This window comes from Piliocolobus tephrosceles, chromosome 2 (assembly GCF_002776525.5).
Source record: "Piliocolobus tephrosceles isolate RC106 chromosome 2, ASM277652v3, whole genome shotgun sequence".
Taxonomy (NCBI): Eukaryota; Metazoa; Chordata; class Mammalia; order Primates; family Cercopithecidae; genus Piliocolobus; species Piliocolobus tephrosceles.
In genome coordinates, this window is record NC_045435.1 from 46,319,238 (window position 1) to 46,332,504 (window position 13,267).

The following is a 13,267-nucleotide window of genomic DNA, read 5'->3' on the forward strand; positions in this document are numbered from 1 at the left end:
AGCACTTTGGGAGGCCGAGACGGGCGGATCACGAGGTCAGGAGACTGAGACCATCCTGGCTAACACGGTGAAACCCTGTCTCTACTAAAAAATACAAAAAACTAGCTGGGCGAGGTGGCGGGCGCCTATAGTCCCAGCTACTCGAGAGGCTGAGGCAGGAGAATGGCATAAACCCGGGAGGCAGAGCTTGCAGTGAGCTGAGATCCGGCCACAGCACTCCAGTCCGGGCAACAGAGCAAGACTCCGTCTCAAAAAAAAAAACAAAGAAAAGAGAAAATTAAGTCAAAGACTGAAGAAAATATTTCAAGTCACATATCTGATAAAAGACTTATACCCAGAATAAAGAACTCTCAAAACTCACAATAAAAAAAAATCCAATTTTGAAATGTGCAAAAGATTTGGATACTTCCCCAAAGAAAATATATGAATGGTAAATAAGCCATGAAAAGATGCTCAACAACTTTAGTTTATAGGGAAATACAAATTCAAATGATAATGGGATATTACCGCACATCTATTGAATGGCAAAAAACCAAAAACAACAAAAAACAAACCCCAACAATACCAAGTGCTAACAAAGATTTGGAGCAACTGGAACTCTCATACATTGCTGGTGGACATGGATAATGGCACAGCTACTTTCACAGCTGGCATTCTTACAAAGTTAAACATGCATTTACTATAAAACCAGGCAATCTAGCTCTTAAGTATTTACCTAAGTGAAATGAAAACTTAGGCTCACATAAAAGCCTGCTCATGAGTATTTACAGCAGTTTTATCATAATCAGAAAAAGCTGAAAACAATCCAAATATCTTTCAGTGGTTGAATGGATAAACAAATTTTGCCCATCCATGCCATGTATTATATACAGAAAAAAATTAACATTACAAGGCTTGAGGCTGTTATCTTTAGACAAACTTCTTTCCAACATTAGCCCTTGGCTGGTGTCTGGGAACTTGGCACCCTGCTCTATGCCTAGACTGCAAACAATGTGATTTACGCTGAACACCGGTTTTCCTTCTGGCAGCCTGGAATTTTGCTAGTTGCTAGGCTTAGGGTGCCTATGCGACCAGTAACTACTAAAAAGCCTGGGTTTTGGTCCCTAGTGGGCTTCCTTAGCAGAAACATTGCACACATGTTACTGCCTTTTTTCCTGCTAGAGAAAGGAGCATGCTAGGTGTGTCCTCTCACTGTGCACCAGAAGACACACCTCTGTCCTTCAGATTCTACCTGTGTCTTCTTCCTTTGCTGATCATATCATGTATCCTTTCACTATAATAAACCTTATCCATGAATACAACTATATAATGAGTCTCATGGGTCCTAGTAAATCTCTGAATGTGGGGGTGGCGTTGGCGCCCCCGAGACAGAACACTACTCAGCAATAAAAAGAAATGAATCGTTGATCCATGTAACAATATGGGTGAATCCTGCATGTATTACACTAAGTTAAAGAAGATAGATTCAAAAGGCTGTATACAGTATACTTACATTTACATGACATTCTGGAAAATGCAAAACTATATCTACAAGGAACAGATTAGGGGTTGTCAGGGATTAAGGGTGAGGGAAGGGTTTAACTACAAAGGAACAGCACAAGGGAATTTCTTTCTCTTGGTTGGGGGTTGATGGAATTGTCCTGCATCTTGGCTGTAGTGTACGTATGTATAGTGAAAAACAGAGTATATATAGGGTTTGGTACTGTTCACAGTTTCAGGCATCCACTGTGGGTCTTGGAAAGCATCCCCTGAGGATAAGAAGGACTGCTGTATTTAAAACTGACAATGAACAATGGAGGGTGCTCAGCCTCCATAGTCATCAGGGAAATGCAAATAAAAAAACATTTCATCACTAAGACAACACATTTCATTATTACAGAATGGCTATATTAAAATGATTGACCATACCAAGCACTGGTGAAGATGTGGAGCAACCGAACTCTCAGAAACACTGCTGGCGGGAGCAGAACGTAAAACAACCATGGCGGAAAACGGACAGTCTGTACTAGAAGCTGAACATACACATACTCAGTGATAGCAATTTCACTGAGTATGCCAACCAATAGTAGCACAGTTTGCTATTACCAAAACAACCAAATATTCATCACCATAGAATGCATACTTTCTGGTGTATTTACAATCAATTACTATAAAGTAATGAAAAAGAAGAAACCATTGCTATACATAATAACATGCACACATCTCACAATCATAATGTTGAGACAAAGACGCCAGACACCAAAGAAGACACACCAAAGAGATCTATTTTAATCAGGTTTTAGAAAACAATAAAAACTAACCTCTGGTGTTAGCAATCTGCCACCTGGGACGGAAGGTGAAACTGGTCATTTGGATGGGACAAAAAGGGGCTTCTAAGGAGCTGGTAATGCTCTATTTCTTGACTTGGTGGTTATAGGATATGTTTACTTTGTGATATTAATTGAGCTACACACTCAGGATTTGCTCATTTTTCTGTATGCATTTTACATTTTTAAAAAAGTTAAAACATGAAAAATATTTTAATACTTTTTTAAAGTTAAAAAGAGATAAATCCCAGGCTGGGTGCACTGGCTCACGCCTGTAATCCCAGCACTTTGGGAGCCCAGGTGGGTGGATCACATGAGGTCAGGACTTCGAGAGCAGCCTTGCCAACATGGCAAACCCTGTCTCTACTAAAAACACAAAAATTAGGCAGGCGTGGTGGCGCATGCCTGTTGTCCCAGCACTAGGGAAGCTGAGGCAGGAGAACCCAGGAGACAGAGGTTGCGGTGAGCTGAGATCATGCCACTACACTCCAGCCTGGGTGACAGAGAGAGACTCTGTCTTAAAAAAAAAAAAAAAAAAAGATAAATCTGATGACGTCACTTCCCTATGGAATGGCCTTCCATAACACTATCAAGGCTACATGACCAAACCCCTGCCTACATCTCGGTCCTTAATTCGCATCGTTATCCCCTTCTTTACCACACTCCAGCCTCACTAGCCTTCTTACTCTCTCACGCATACCAACCTCACTCCTGTCTCAGTGCCTTTGGACTTGCTGGGCCCTCGGCCTGGTGTTCCTTCCCCATATCTGTTCCTGGCCACCTGTTTATCATCCTTTGCATCTGGGTTTCAATATAATCTCCGAACTGCCTTCCCTCACCCTCTACCACAGCCCATCCCACCTCACTTTCCAGCCATTCTCTATCCCAGATGCCAGGCAACATTTTCTATAGAGACCCAGGCAGCGAATACCTGAGGCTTTGCAGGCCTGACCTCAATGTGTCCACTGTCACGAGGAAGCGGCTGTAGATGATATGTGAATGAGTGGGTGTAGCCATGTTCCCAGAAAATCTTATTTATGGATACCGACATTTAAATTTTTATATCATTTCCCCTGTCATGAAATCTTTTGATTTTTTTTTCTCTTTCAAGCACTTAAAAATATAAAAATCATTCTTAGCTCGCCCACAAAAATTGGCAGCTGGGCCAAATTTGGTCCATAGCCAACCCCTGCCCTAACCCCTTACTCCGATTCTTTTCTTCCTAGTCCTTATCGCTGTCTAAAATTATTTCGTTTGTTCATGTGTTTATCTCCTCGCTTTACTTGCTCTTGGAATTTAAGCTCCAAAAGAGAGGGGCCCCACCTGTTGGGTTCACTATCCTGTGCCCACTGCCCATCACAACACCCGATGCTGTGGAAGACGTGAAGGACCAAGCCAACCTGGATGTGACCTTGGCTTTGGTGTGGATTTTGGTGGTCTTCTTCCGAACTGGGCTCACAGAAGCAGACTCAGGCTCATCCTTCAAAGTCTCTGCAACTGAGGATTCCAGTTGGCCTGACGGAGATCGTAAAAGATTTTCTCCTGAGTGTAGCTTGGGGAGCCGCTCGGGATGAGTTCCAGATTTCATCTTGAACCGAACAAATTCTGCCTCCTCCTTTTTGGTGGGATATTCAATGGTAAACAGACCTGTTAAAAAGACACTGCTGTCATTTTCCCTTCATGGCCAGGACTCCTCTGTCCCTGGTCCCACACTGGAAACATCTAAGTGCACTTTGGCTCACCGCCATCTCCTCCCCTCTGCTCTCACTGATTCCCCGGCACCTCCCCTCTGCTGTCCAGTACAGTGCTCCCGTCCCAGCGCACTCATCAGTGACACTGCCAAATGTTGGGTTGTAAGAATGTAAGAATGAATAGGTCTCCTTTCATAATCATTCTTCAAGACACCTAGCTTCAATCTCACTCTCCCCACCCACGCTGGGGCCTGTTCCATTCAGCCTGTGTGTGTCCTCCCCAGCACCGAATGTAGAGGCTAACTACACAAGACATTCCTGGGCCATGCTGTTCCTTCCTCGAGAGTGTTGTTCCCTGTGTCTCCAGCTTTGAGTCAATTCCATCTATTTTCTTGGTTATATTGTATTTATTTATATTCTTGTCTTGCTTTCCCTACTAGACTGGAAAACTTCTAAGGCCAGGGACCTCTCGTCTCTTCACTCACCAGCATTTCTCAAATGTGGGTGCTGAGCATGCAGAGGCACCCCAAGACAGAATTCCCAGCCTCCGGAAATTCCGAGTGGGGGAGCAGGATGGGGGACATAGTCACAATGCTAAGTAGTAAGATGTATAATTAGAACATGTACAAAGTGCTGTGGGATCCTTTCTTTCATGTGGGTGGAAAAAAAAGAAAAAATAAATAATTAAGTGGGAGAACATGTACAAAGTGCTGTAGGATCCTTTCTTTCATGTGGGTGGAAAAAAAAGAAAAAATAAATAATATGGGAGCCCAAAGGAGGTGTGACCCATTCTGCTAGGGAAGTCAAGGAAGGCTTCCCAGAGAAGGGGCGATCGAAGCCTCTGGGGACAAGGAGAAACTCCCCAGAGAGGCAGTGGGGGAAGCACAGCCCCTCCATGCTCCGCCAGGGGGTGGCACAGAATAGGGGTCAATGTATCCTTGTTCCCAGGCCCATCAGCAGTCAGTAGAGGGGCTCAGAGGTGGAAGGGTCCTGAGGCCACCCACACTGGCCTTGGGGGATCTCTGTGGGCCTAACAGGGACAGCCTAGAGAGGTGACTGCATTTTTCTCTTCTGAGATCCACAAACAGAAGGGAGGAGCAGGGGCTCCAAATGGATGATGGGTGATATGTGAGACAGAGCTAAAGGTGAATATAGATGTGGGGTGGGGACCAAGAGGGACACAGCCAGCCACTGAGAAACCCAGGAAAATAAGACAATCTCATGGAGATGTGCCAGACACTCCAGGGGAGAGCTCAGAAATGCAAGTGGGCCCACGTCACTATTCCTAGCTGTGTGGCCTTAAGTCACCTGAGCCCAATGATCCCACCCGAAATGGGGAAATATCTCTGCCATGCCTACTTCCCTGAAGACTCAGACCGAAGATGGAATGGGTGGGAAAGTAAAGGTCTGTCCCTTGAGATGACCTGCCGGAATCTCAGGACTGGGGAAGCCAGCAGATAGGCCTTCGCCCACCTTTCAGCTTCCTTACCTGCGGCCAGCAAGATAGAGTTAATGAACTGAGTCACTGTCTTCTGAAACCGCTTCTTGATCTCAGCCAGGGCTTGGCTCATCTTATACACCTTGTCGTCCATGTTGCTGATTCTGCGGTTCAGCTGCAGAGAGGCAAAGGAGGGGGCAGGTGTCACCTGCCCCTCGAGGAGCCAGCTGCCTAGCCCAGGATAACTAACACTTGCTCCGGTTCAGAGGTTGTGCTATTGCCCGCCCCCCCAACCCCTACCTGGAACACACCTCTCTCCCTCTCAGCCCAGTGAGTTCCTGCACACAGGCCCAGGCCCGACTCATGGCCTCTCCTCAGAGGGTTTTCCCTGATTCGACTGGGAAGAACTGCTTCTTGCCTTGGACTCTCATCATGCTCAACGCAGTTTGAAGACGGAAGTTAGCACTTTGCCAAGTGATAGCTGTGTTTGAGCCTGTCTTCCCACTAGACTGCAAGCTTCTGGAGGGAAGGGACCGAGTCTTGGTCTTCTGTGTGTCTGAGTGCTTGTCATGCAGGCGCTCAGTAAATGCTATTGCATTCGTGAGTAAGTGGACGATAAAGCCCTCTGCAGAGCTTTCTCTGCCAGCCTCCCTCTGCAGTGGATGCTGCGGTGCATTCCCCAGGAGCCCCTTCATCCCTCCAGCTGTCAAAACAGTGGCTGCTGACAGTGCCCAGCTGAGAGCCTGCCTCTGGCCAAGGTTACAGAGGCTGACTGGTCATTGCAGGCCACAAAGGCCCAGGCCTCTTGCTTCCATTTGGGATTATGCTGAAGGATCATTCTGGCTCCAGGGCTCCCCACGGGATTGCTGAGGACTCTGCCATGGCTGCCCTCTCCCTCTGCCTTCCTTCAGACCCTCAAAGGGGCTGTTCCCAAGAGCAGTCCCCAGTAAACTCCTGCATACTTGGCTCCATTTCACAGTCTTGGTCAACTTCTGCTTCGGCTTTCTATAATGCAGCACTGTTTTCAGAATCTGCCTCAGTGTATTGGTCTGCTTGTCCCTATGTTACATTCCCTTAAGACAGTTATGCTTTTCGAATTACTGCGTCATTTTAAATAACCTCTCAGTCTTCTATTGCACTTAGGTTGGGTTTTCCAGGAGACCCAACCTAAGACCTGCTCTGAACAGCTGGGGCATGTCAGTGGCACTGCAAAATCAGGCCCAGATTCCAGAGGTAGTTATATTCGGTCTTTCTCTCTAGGAAGCCTTCCGATTTCCTCAGCCAACAGCAACTGCTCCCTCTGCTGAACTTCCACACGTGTCCCTTCCTGTCCTTTCTGCCCTGGGTCCTGTTCATTTTATTTTTTTTTCACTTCCTTTGTCCCTAAACTCATTTAGCTCCTTGAGAGGAAGATCTATCATCTCTACATCTCCCACGTAACACAGAGAAGGTAGGAAAAAATATTTCTCCTGTGGAATTTAAGCCTCAAGTGGCAAGAGTGGGGTGGGCAGTATCAGATTTCCTGATGAACAACGAAGTCTGCCCATGAGTTCTTGATGCTGCAGGCAGGAAATCTATGAAGGATGTCCCCAACAAATGGCAAAACCTCAACCATCCTTCTGATTCTTGGCCCCAGTTGCTGCTTCTGCGCTCATCTTATTTATTTATTTATTTAAAATTTATACCCAGCCTGCTTCCAAAAAGGACCTGAGGTGGCACACTGGGCTAATAAAGCATTTAAACAGAGGCTGTTGTCTCGCTTCCTAAGTGCTGCCTTGATGGAAATATTTAGTGAGGAGCCAGGCCTCAGGGCTGTAAAAGCTGGGACCGCTATTCTGCCTGTCTGTCTGATGGGTGGCTCTTTCCAGGGCAATGGGTGTCTGGGGAAGACATTTAACAAGCTTCTCAGTGACAGGGACTTGGAGGGAGGAGGCTGCTCCCGCCCCCACCTCCAGCCTTACAGGGCGACCATGGTTTTGCTAACGAGTGATCACTGACCCCAAATAAATACCCACAGATGGAACTGATTGGACTGTAAAAGTGGGGGTGTATTAAAGCTGGGCGGGCCCTTATGCATCACCACACAGATGAGCAAACTGAGACCCAGACAGGGAAGGGACTGGCCCAAGGCCCTATGGCCTCTTCCTAGCTGAGGCCTTCTGCCAGCCCCAACACTCAGCACATTTTCTTGGAAGCTCCGTGCAGCTCTCACGGTCCAAGAATCCAAGATAAGCTAATTTTCTAAGCCTCAGGATTTCAAGTAAAATATCCTGAGACGCTTAACCATGTGGTTAAGGGCAACATTTGGAAATCCCATTACCCACAAGAAAACATATTTACTCATTGTTTTTGTTTATCTTGTTAGAAAGTTGTCATACATAATACACATGCTTGCACTCTCAAAAGAGGTTATGATCAGAATTATTTTTTTGGCAAGTCAATCTTGGTCAACATCTGCTTCAGCCTTCTATAATGCAGCATTGTTTTCAGAATCTGCCTCAGTGTATTGGTCTGTTTGTCCCTATGTTACATTTCCTTAAGACAGTTATGCTCTTTGAATTACTGTGTCATTTTAAATAACCTCTCAGTCTTCTACTGCACTGTCAAACCATGCCTTGATAAGCTTCCCTTAATAGAGACTCTACCTTCTAGCCCAGCATGCTCCACTAGAAATATAATGTGAACTACATGTGTAGTTGAAAATGGTCCTAGTAGCCACATTAAAAACATTTTTAAAAGGGAAATTAATTCTAATTATCTATTGATTTAAACCAGTATATCAAAAATAGGGTTATGTCAACATATCATCAAAATAGTCAATTATTGAGAAATTTTACATTCTCAATTTACACTAAATCTTTTCTCTTTTTTTTTTTTTTTTTTTTTTGAGACAGAGTCTCGCTCTGTTGCCCAGGCTGGAGTGCAGTGGCTCTATCTCCACTCACTGCAAGCTCTGCCTTCCGGGTTCACACCATTCTTCTGCCTCAGCCTCCCCAGTAGCTGGGACTACAGGTGCCCACCATCACACCTGGCTAATTTTTTGTATTTTTAGTAGAGACGGGATTTCACCGTATTAGCCAGGATGGTCTCCATCTGCTGACCTCGTGATCCATCCACCTTGGCCTCCCAAAGTGCTGGGATTACAGGCGTGAGCCACCGTGCCTAGCCAGCACTAAGTCTTTGAAATGCAGTGTGCGTTTCCATGAAGAGCCCATCTCCATTTGGACTTGTCACATTTCAAGGGCTCAATCGCCATGTGTGACTCATGGCTACAATATTGGACAGCACAGCTCTAGACTTCTAATTCCATCTTGAGGAGGTTGCTTTAAGGTAAGAAAATAAGACTTGAATTCCTAGGGGCTTTTCTAGGCCTAAGGGGCTTGTTGGGTACACAGACTGAGAGTGATTTCTCTCAGCTGCTCATCGGGGTCTTGAATTGCTTATATCTTGGTTCTCAGCTGCATTCCAAATTTCAGAGATAATCAGACAAGAGGTTGCCAGAAAAATGAAGCATTGCCGCAATTTTATGAGAATAAATAATTTTCTAATATCCATTGCCTTTGATAAGAAAAATAGATTCACACTTTTAAAACGCAATCTAAAAAGGTTTCCAAGAAACATAGATAGGTGACTTTGTACCCAGTGCATACTTAATCACTTAACAATAACTTTTTCTGGCCAGGCACGGTGGCTCACGCTTGTAATCCCAGCACTTTGGGAAGCTGAGGTGGGTGGATCATTTGAGGTCAGGAGTTTGAGACCAGCCTGGCCAACATGGTGAAACCCCGTCTCTACTAAAAATACAAAAATGAGCTGGCGTGGTGGTGCGCACCTGTAATCCCGGCTACTCGGGAGCCTGAGGGCACGAGGATTGCTTGAACCTGGGAGGCAGAGGCTGCAGTGAGCCAAGATTGCACCACTGCACTCCAGCCTGGGTGACAGACAAGGCTTGGTCTCAATTAAACAACAATAGAATAGAATATAGAATAGAATAGAATAGAATAGAATAGAATAGAATAGAACAGAACCGAACCGAACCAATGGCCTTTCATGGTGAGAGTGTGGAACCAAATTGACAGGGCGGATGCATCAATAAGCAAGATCATTCATCTCAGCCCAAATGGACTCAAATTCTTGCCAGTAGTTTGCTCTTTGAAGTAACCAATGCATGCCAGATTCACAGGTACCTGCATTTCTACAGTGCTTCCTCTTCTCCTCTCCTACCAGATTCCACATGACCCTCTGGCACACCACAAGAGTCAAGCTAGATGATAATTGGTGCCCATGCTTTTGCCCCTTCCATTATATTGAGAGAATTTCAGAGTTTAGAGGGAATGAGACTTCTCTATTTCTACATCTCCAGCAGCCAACTTGGCCTGCTGCAGGTGATAATAAATGTTTACTGAATTTGTTAATGGATTAATGAAGGTGAAATGCTGCTGGAATGAAAATGTAGTGGGGAAAAAAAAAACAGATGCAATGTTTTCCTCCAGGAGTAACAAAGGAGACCCCTAACAAATGTCCACACCCTATGTCCTTATTGGACATTGGGCTGGTTGCCCTTGCTGGGCTCTGCCAGCTTTGTGCATCTGTCAGCTTGTGGCATACAGTGGCAAGTGCCCACACAGCTTAAGAGCTTCTTGCTTGGGATGATCATATAATCTATCATCCAAACCAGAACACTTTTGAGGGGGACACAGAGTGCCGTTTACAATTGCTCCAGGTGTATAATTGCTCCGGTATAAACTGGGACTGGCTCTAGGCAAATTGTGAAGTGTGGTCACCCTGCTTTTGCTTCTAGGAGCCTTCCCTTAGTGGGCAGAGTGACCTGTGGGGAGCTCAAATAGTCTGCTCTACCCACCTGAGCTTTGGTTACCCCCATCTTGTGTTGAGGTCAAGTGTTCTCTTTCAGGATATACACTCAGGGTGTAGGGACTGTGTCCTCTTAATCCTCTCCACCTCTCTCCCTGATGTTGCGCTGACATCACCAGATACACAGTAGGATCCATGATGACCCACTGAATGGAAGAATTGGACTCCCAGTCACCACAGTATTCTCATCCACCCAAAAAATATTTGGTAAACACTTAATTTGAAGTAGTCCTCATGCTGGGGGCCCTGGGACAACAGACATCAGAGGGAATCACAGGGAATTTCCAATTTGTGGGGCAGATAGACTTGAAAATAAAGGAGTCTAGAATGGAGGTTGTCACCGCCAGTGGGGCTGAGCAGAGGGAGAGACTAACTCTACTTGGGATGGGAAGAGGGTGGTAGAGAAGGTCATCAACATGCACTGGTAGTTATTCTACTAAGCATCATTTCTTCTCCTGGTAACAGCACTTTGATTTTCCTTTAGGGAAACTCTTCTGCCTTATCCTTTGCCCAGGTGGTTCATTTGAGAGTAATCTTACACCTTGGCCCCAGGATGGACATAAGCCTCAAGCTTGGTCAATGGGAGCAATACATACGCCTGGCCACAGGAAATGTTTCACATATGGGCAGTTAATAGAGCCAATGAGTGTTGATGCTGGCGTTTCTACTGGAGTGTGTAGAAAAGAGAAGTCCTTCTTCTTCCAGGGGCACTAAAGCTGGTATAATAATAGCCCAGAGATGTTCATGGTCATCTTGTCATCAACAGGAAAAAAACTCCTTGAGAAGGAAGCCAACAAAGAGGAAAGCAGAGCCAAGAGATGGGAAGATCTGGTGGAATCATTTCAGGGCCTGGATCCAGCCATGCCTGAAAGTGCATATTGACAGACTTCTCAGTTTATTGAGCCACTATATTTTTTTTCATGCTTAAGCTAGTCCACAATGGATTCTGCCACTTACAACTGGGAGACTCTTAATTGATATAAGAAGTTTCACAGAGAAGGTGGTACTAAGAGTAGGCAGTGAATAATGGCAGAGGAAGAGGCAGGGCCTTGCATGGGAGGGTGGTGGGGAGTAAGGGCAAAAGCCCTGAAATGTGAAAAAGCAACCCACGTTGAGATGCCCAGGGGTCAGGGCGGGGTGCCTGGTCTGCCTTGCCTTACCCGTTTGTCATATGCCATTCCATGAGGACAGTTGTTTGCCGACACAGCAAGTGTTACTGTCTCATTCAGGGAGGTGAAGGTGACCGTGATGGAGTCCTGTCCCAGCACCTTTAGCTTCATTTCCTCATTCACCTGTAGATGAAGAAACAGTACTCAGAGAATCCCTGCTTCTATGGCCCCAGCCACCCCTTCCTGACCCACCACAAAGCACAAAGCCCCTGTTGGCTTGGGGCAGAAGATTTGTAAGAGCTTTCTAGTTCTTATGTTAGAATTCAGCTTCATAGAGAAGACAGAACAATTCCAGGCTCCCCTGGGGGACCCACTGAAAAAGTAAACGATGCTTTCTTATTCCTGCTCCTTCCCTTTCCAACTCAAGCATGAAAGCCACTGTGACTGGCAGATGAATCAGCTTCAGTTCTGGTAAAGATGAATTGGGAATGCAGCTTGGATCAGAGGGTAACCCTTTATCCCTCAATCAGACAGATGTGTCCACTCAGGCATCAGGTGTGACTATGACTCTTGTCCTACAGCGGTAGGAAGGTGACCACTTGGCAAGAAGCACCGGAAATCCCTCTGTAGATGGGTGGGAAGATGTCAAAGAGGACCCAGAAGGGCCTGGGCCACACATACTCAGCCCCTTCCCCTAAAGTCAACAAATATGTCATTACTCTTCCCCTGAGGAGGAGCCAAAGATGGGTGGAAAAGGGGCAGCTACTCTTAATCATCACTTCCAAAACAGTGGGATTTCCTTTAAGCAGTACCAGATTGGAGATTGGGGGGGAATGAGTTACCCTTATAACAACTCACTCCTTACTGAGAGTTCTGTGGTCTATGGGTGAGTCCCAGTTCTGCCTTCCTGATAACAAGCCAGCTAGCTTCACTGAATCTTAACTTCTTCCACATGAAATGACTGAATGGCTATTATCAGGATCAAATGAGATAAAAATGGTGGAAGTGGCCTTGTAAGCCATTAAAGCCTATGCCCAGCATGAGCAGATATTGTCAGGGCAAGGTAGAGCAACTCACATTTAAGGCTGTTGAACAATTTGCATGTGCAGAGCACAATTTATACGCAGGGACCCTCCCGGAGAGCCTCAGAGTGTGCAGCCCTACACTGCTGTGCTTCTCTCAGTGTTCAATGTCCCTGACCTACAATATCCTCTTACCTACCTCAGGATGCCTCTGAATCAAAAACAAAACAAAACAAAACCACTCTCTGCTTTGCTCCTTCCATTTCCTTCTACTATTTCAGTTGCTTACCCTGGGGTCTACACTTAACTTCTTTACTTCTGAGTTTCTTCCTCACACCCTGCAGCCTGGAGACGAGTTCCCTCCAGCACCCTGAAAGCACTGACCTATGACTTGCCAAGTCTTTTGACATCTTCAAACTTGATCACTCTCACTTAAAAAAAACCCTCAGCTGGGCGTGGAGGCTCACGCCTGTAATCCTAGCACTTTGGGAGGCCGAGGTGGGCAGATCATGAGGTCAGGAAATTGAGACCATCTTGGCTAACACGGTGAAATCCCGTCTCTACTAAAAATACAAAAATATTAGCCGGGCATGGTGGTGGGCGCCTGTAGTCCCAGCTACTCAGGAGGCTGAGGCAGGAGAATGGTGTGAACCCGGGAGGCGGAGCTTGCAGTGAGCTGAGATCACGCCATTGCACTCCAGCCTGGGCGACAGAGTGAAACTCTGTCTCAAAAAAAAAAGAAAGAAAGAAAGAAAGAGAGAAAGAGAGAAAGAGAGAAAGAGAGAAAGAAAGAAAGAAAGAAAGAAAGAAAGAAAGAAAGAAAGAAAGA

General features: G+C 45.8%; 1 protein-coding gene across 2 annotated transcripts in view; it reads right to left on the minus strand.

The window, feature by feature from the left end:
- The window catches only part of C2H3orf20 (chromosome 2 C3orf20 homolog), a 93,316-nt gene that overhangs the window by 41,279 nt on the left and 38,770 nt on the right, over positions 1-13,267 (minus strand). For both annotated transcript variants that reach the window (XM_023216164.2, XM_023216174.3), the window contains 3 exons: positions 11,468-11,599; positions 5,487-5,610; positions 3,707-3,953 (listed from right to left, as the gene is read on the minus strand). In XM_023216164.2, the coding sequence (XP_023071932.2) occupies positions 3,707-3,953; positions 5,487-5,610; positions 11,468-11,599 (503 nt within the window). The remainder of the gene's footprint in view (positions 1-3,706; positions 3,954-5,486; positions 5,611-11,467; positions 11,600-13,267) is intronic.